Genomic DNA, 5,322 nt, shown 5'->3' on the forward strand with positions numbered 1-5,322 from the left:
CAAGATGCCAGAAGAATGGAGACGGAGTATATTAGTACCAATCTTCAAGAACAAGGGGGATGTTCAGAGTTGTACTAATTATCGTGGAATTAAGCTGATGAGCCATACAATGAAGCTATGGGAGAGAGTCATTGAGCACCGCTTAAGAAGAATGACAAGCGTGACCAAAAACCAGTTTGGTTTCATGCCTGGGAGGTCGACCATGGAAGCCATTTTCTTGGTACGACAGCTTATGGAGAGATATAGGGAGCAAAAGAAGGACTTGCATATGGTGTTCATTGACTTGGAGAAGGCCTATGATAAGATACCGCGGAATGTCATGTGGTGGGCCTTGGAGAAACACAAAGTCCCAGCAAAGTACATTACCCTCATCAAGGACATGTACGATAATGTTGTGACAAGTGTTCGAACAAGTGATGTCGACACTGATGACTTCCCGATTAAGATAGGACTGCATCAGGGGTCAGCTTTGAGCCCTTATCTTTTTGCATTGGTGATGGATGAGGTCACAAGGGATATACAAGGAGATATCCCATGGTGTATGCTCTTTGCGGATGATGTGGTGCTAGTTGACGATAGTCGGGCGGGGGTAAATAGGAAGTTAGAGTTATGGAGACAAACCTTGGAATCGAAAGGGTTTAGGCTTAGTAGGACTAAAACCGAGTACATGATGTGCGGTTTCAGTACTACTAGGTGTGAGGAGGAGGTTAGCCTTGATGGTCAGGTGGTACCTCGGAAGGACACCTTTCGGTATTTGGGGTCAATGCTGCAGGAGGATGGGGGTATTGATGAAGATGTGAACCATCGGATCAAAGCTGGATGGATGAAGTGGCGCCAAGCTTCTGGCATTCTCTGTGACAAGAGAGTGCCACAAAAGCTAAAAGGCAAGTTCTACAGGACGGCGGTTCGACCCGCAATGTTGTATGGCGCTGAGTGTTGGCCGACTAAAAGGCGACATGTTCAACAGTTAGGTGTGGCGGAGATGCGTATGTTGAGATGGATGTGTGGCCACACGAGGAAGGATCGAGTCCGGAATGATGATATACGAGATAGAGTTGGGGTAGCACCAATTGAAGAGAAGCTTGTCCAACATCGTCTGAGATGGTTTGGGCATATCCAGCGCAGGCCTCCAGAAGCTCCAGTGCATAGCGGATGGCTAAAGCGTGCGGAGAATGTCAAGAGAGGGCGGGGTAGACCGAATTTGACATGGGAGGAGTCCGTTAAGAGAGACCTGAAGGATTGGGGTATCACCGAAGAGCTAGCTATGGACGGGTGCATGGAAGCTTGCTATCCATGTGCCAGAGCCATGAGTTGGTTGCGAGATCTTATGGGTTTCACCTCTAGCCTACCCCAACTTGCTTGGGACTAAAGGCTTTGTTGTTGTTGTTGTTGTTGTTGTTGGTAACAACCATGGCCATGTCCAAAAAGGAAATGGCATCATGGTATTCTGGCCAAAAAAAGAAAAAGTCGATGCTAAAAAAGCATCGTTTGAAGCAATTTGGATGTCCGATTTTGTTTGCTTTGCCAAGAATACCACATATGTCATTTCTTCGTGAACCTTCAACTGTGAGTAGAACAACCGACCAGGTTTATTAATATAAAGTTTTAGAATAGTTTGATCCTTTTTGCTATTTAGATTTTACTGTTTATAAGGGGTGCTCGTGGGCTCATGTTCACCATTCAAGAAAACATAGATCACAGCTATGAAAGAACTGATCGATTGGATGAACACTTGGGCAGCAAATAACCCAGGAAAATTGACCTGCATCAAAATTGCTTGTGCAACAGGATACTCTGTCTCAGCTTTGAATTGCCTCCAGATGGATTTACACTGCACTGGTGTGATTAGTGTATCCTTTGGTGACACCTGTACAAACATAAAATGTTCCAACTTATTTTCTCATTCCGTGCCTTGTAAACCACAGAGAGCAAAGTTAAGACGCATCACCTCTTGCCACGTGGTTGAAGCAAGTGGATCGGAGGTGAACTCGATGCTCCTCTTCCAGCAAAGTGGTCCTCCATCTAGAAGAGAAACCATCAGAGCCCGGTCTATTTTATCTGGTTTATCATCCAACCGTACAGCTGCCATTACCGACATAAGCCTTAACGCCTGAAAATTGAAGATGGTAAACATATGATACTTTTTGTACACACAAATCACAGATGATGGCTTCACCCACCCAAGAATGGTGCGTTGGTAATTCTGGAACATGACAAGTATAAATACCGCTAAGCGTGCTTCTCGGGTGATTGCATGTATATCTTCATTTGCTGTCCATGTCCTTGGCATCAAATCTTTATCATGGCTAAACACAGTTGAAAACCTATATAATCAAATAAAACAGGTAGCAAACATGTTAACGATATAAAGATGGTAGTGCCATCGTAAAACATAAATAAGGCCACGTTTTCCAAGTTTCTCCTTCATCAAAGAAAGGAATCATGTCCTACCTTCCTTTCATACGGATAAGGATGTTTCCAGCTTCTTCTCGAGCTTTCTTCACTACTGTACATCTTGCATGTTCCCTTAATTCTAAGACCATTTCAACAGAAGTTGTCTGATCTAGTTCATACTCAGAAAGGGAATCTGAAAATGTCAATATAGCATGTTCAGTCTCACGCCTATATAATCTCCTAATAGATGCCCAAGAGTCTCGCTCGCCAGTTTCCAGGATTGATTGTGCAGGTCCAGAAAGTGCATCCAAGAGCTTCTTCTGCAATATTCAATAATGAAGGGCAAAGCATTCAATAATGAAGGGCAAAGCATGAAGATATAACGTTTTAAAAACTGCCATCATGGTAAGAAAAACTTTCTGGATGATTTCAGAGTCTGTACTGATGAGTAGGAAAATAACCTCATAAGTAGCTTTTAGTTCATCCAATTTTGCAATCCTCAAACATGCTGTATGAACTTCTACACTCTGCTGCAGTTTGTTCCTGCTATTTGTAGCATCCCAGTCTGCATGTTTAACTACTGCATCTGCATGGAAACAACGAAGAATTTATCTAGTCAAAAATATTGAGATTCAAACCATGCAGGAGAGCTGCATGTATTCATTAGATAGAAATAGAAGTACGGCGCCAAAGATGGCATGGCCCAAAAGCAAAACTGCAACCAAAACAAACAATAAACGACCTGAGGAACCCTGGCACAACCGCCGGCAACCAGCGACCAAGACAGAACACTAGAACCTAAGCAAGTACAAGCAGGGACCACAAACATGCATGAAAGCACAGACCATACATCAAAGGAGCTTGCAACATCTAAGCAACGACCACGATAATAGAAGCGCAGGTCCGAAGTGAACCCTACTTGCACGAGCACTCCAAAATAGGACCGATATCTCAATTAAAGGAGACAATACAGCCTAGTGTTTTCAATATCAGCTGAACGAGCCATAATAACAAGCATGAGAACTAGAGCTTATGACAAGCCATTACCGTTTAAAAACACACACAAGATGATAAAAACATGCCTCCCAAATGAAGACGATAAGAATCCCAGGAGCAAGCAGTGGCAAAGCCACGTTGTAGCTGTGTAGTCTAATGACTACACCGGAATTTGGCAAACAGGAGAACCTCATGTATGCGTACACCACTGCTGATCAAACAAGTTAGGAAAATTGACTACACAGATCCACGTGACATCACAATGTCTGGATGCTGGCACCACCACTGGGAGCAAGCATGAGAATAGTGCTTACAACAAGATCAACATGCAAAAGCTCATTGTAGTCGAAGTGCAATAGAGTGGTGAAAGCAAGCTTGCATTCAGTATTATGAAACCAAAAGCATGAAGGCAGTACTAAAACGTGAGAAATCAATTTTCACTATACTGTTTCTGTCAAAAAATTCACAATACTGCATTACTGCATATGGTTACAAGGTCACCCAAATTCATCAAAAGGAACATCACTAATCATGTAAAAAAAACATGACTAACTGAAGAATAAAGCACATGACACGGAAACACTGGTCAAATAGCGCTAGATAGTTTCATCCCAAGAAATATTGAGGCTGGAAGTTGTTTGTTTACCTCTCCATCCCGCCTCAAACTCTACTGATGAAGACTGGGCACAATGACGAGCTGATGCTGCAAATCTCTCACCACTCCTCAATAATTGTTCTAGATCGTTTTTGAATTTACTGAGGACCATGCAATGCAGGTGTTCTATCATTGTCTCGAAAGCAGGGTGCGTGTGCTGCAATGCATGAGACCAAGTGATCAACATGAGATACAATTGAAAAATCCAGCTTCATTTTCTAAGAACTGGCAAGATCCAGTATTTAACATTATAGCTGCCCTACATATGCGGAAACCGCTTCAGTTAACTTAATAGGACCCAAGAAAGATTATAAAACCGAGTGTTTCAGATGTTTGGAAGACAAACACTTGATACTGCACACGTTGGCAACCAATGATGTAAACTGTCATCGGCCATGCACTGATTCTTAAGAATATATTCACCTACATTGAATATAGAGTAAAGCACATTAGAGGTTCCTAAACTAATTCGGGGGGTCTCACATAGGTTCTGGAACTTTAAAAATAACCATCACGGTCCTGGAAGTGCAATTAGTGAATCATCTAGGGCCAAAGCTGCAAACAAGCAGCGTGAGCGAGCACGGTCGAAGGATGACGTGGCCGGACCTGGATGATTCACTAATCACACTTCCAGGATCTTGATGATGATTTAAAAGTTCGGGGACCTACATGAGACCCCTGAAATAGTTTAAGGACCTATAATGCCCTTACTCTTTCCATTCTCCACCTGCTCGGCTTATAATGGCTGAAGACAATGTGAACACTCATGCTAGGGCAATATAATCCTCCAAGGTTACCAATCGCGTAACTTAGGATGGATGCTGTTCCAGGACCAGACTAAACTCCAAGGCCAACCTCCTCCAAAAGCATATCTCCAGTATGCCCAAGGTGCAGCCACACCTCCGAGGATGCCCTTCACATCTTCATCCAATGCGCGCACGCCGACAGAATCTGGCAACGAGTCGGCATCACTCCACCTCGCCGCACCAATCTTGTGGGCATGCAGAATGCCCCCTAGACTGGACCATTCCATCTGATCGACCGTCCTGCTCATCATCCTGTGGAAGATTTGAGCCTCTCGAAACACCATGATCTTCAACAAGATCGACTATCATGGCTCGACCACCCTACGGCTTATCATTGACGACCTGACCCTATGGTCTCACCGGCAAAAGATGCCGGCTGAAAAGACCGCCGCCTTACATACCTATCCGCACGAATCCTCGTGTTCTTGTAATTCCTTCTGTGACCGTTTGTACGATGGTTAGTTATAAGTT

At 43.7% G+C, this 5,322-nt stretch overlaps 1 protein-coding gene across 2 annotated transcripts in view; it reads right to left on the reverse strand.

The window, feature by feature from the left end:
• The window catches only part of LOC119324802 (protein ROOT HAIR DEFECTIVE 3 homolog 2-like), a 12,974-nt gene that overhangs the window by 2,845 nt on the left and 4,807 nt on the right, over positions 1 to 5,322 (reverse strand). For both annotated transcript variants that reach the window (XM_037598570.1, XM_037598571.1), the window contains exons 14-19: positions 4,037 to 4,202; positions 2,856 to 2,980; positions 2,452 to 2,714; positions 2,228 to 2,324; positions 1,949 to 2,110; positions 1,763 to 1,867 (exon numbers count right to left, since the gene is read on the reverse strand). In XM_037598570.1, the coding sequence (XP_037454467.1) occupies positions 1,763 to 1,867; positions 1,949 to 2,110; positions 2,228 to 2,324; positions 2,452 to 2,714; positions 2,856 to 2,980; positions 4,037 to 4,202 (918 nt within the window). The remainder of the gene's footprint in view (positions 1 to 1,762; positions 1,868 to 1,948; positions 2,111 to 2,227; positions 2,325 to 2,451; positions 2,715 to 2,855; positions 2,981 to 4,036; positions 4,203 to 5,322) is intronic.

Source organism: Triticum dicoccoides, chromosome 6B, assembly GCF_002162155.2.
Source record: "Triticum dicoccoides isolate Atlit2015 ecotype Zavitan chromosome 6B, WEW_v2.0, whole genome shotgun sequence".
NCBI classification, from domain to species: domain Eukaryota; kingdom Viridiplantae; phylum Streptophyta; class Magnoliopsida; order Poales; family Poaceae; genus Triticum; species Triticum dicoccoides.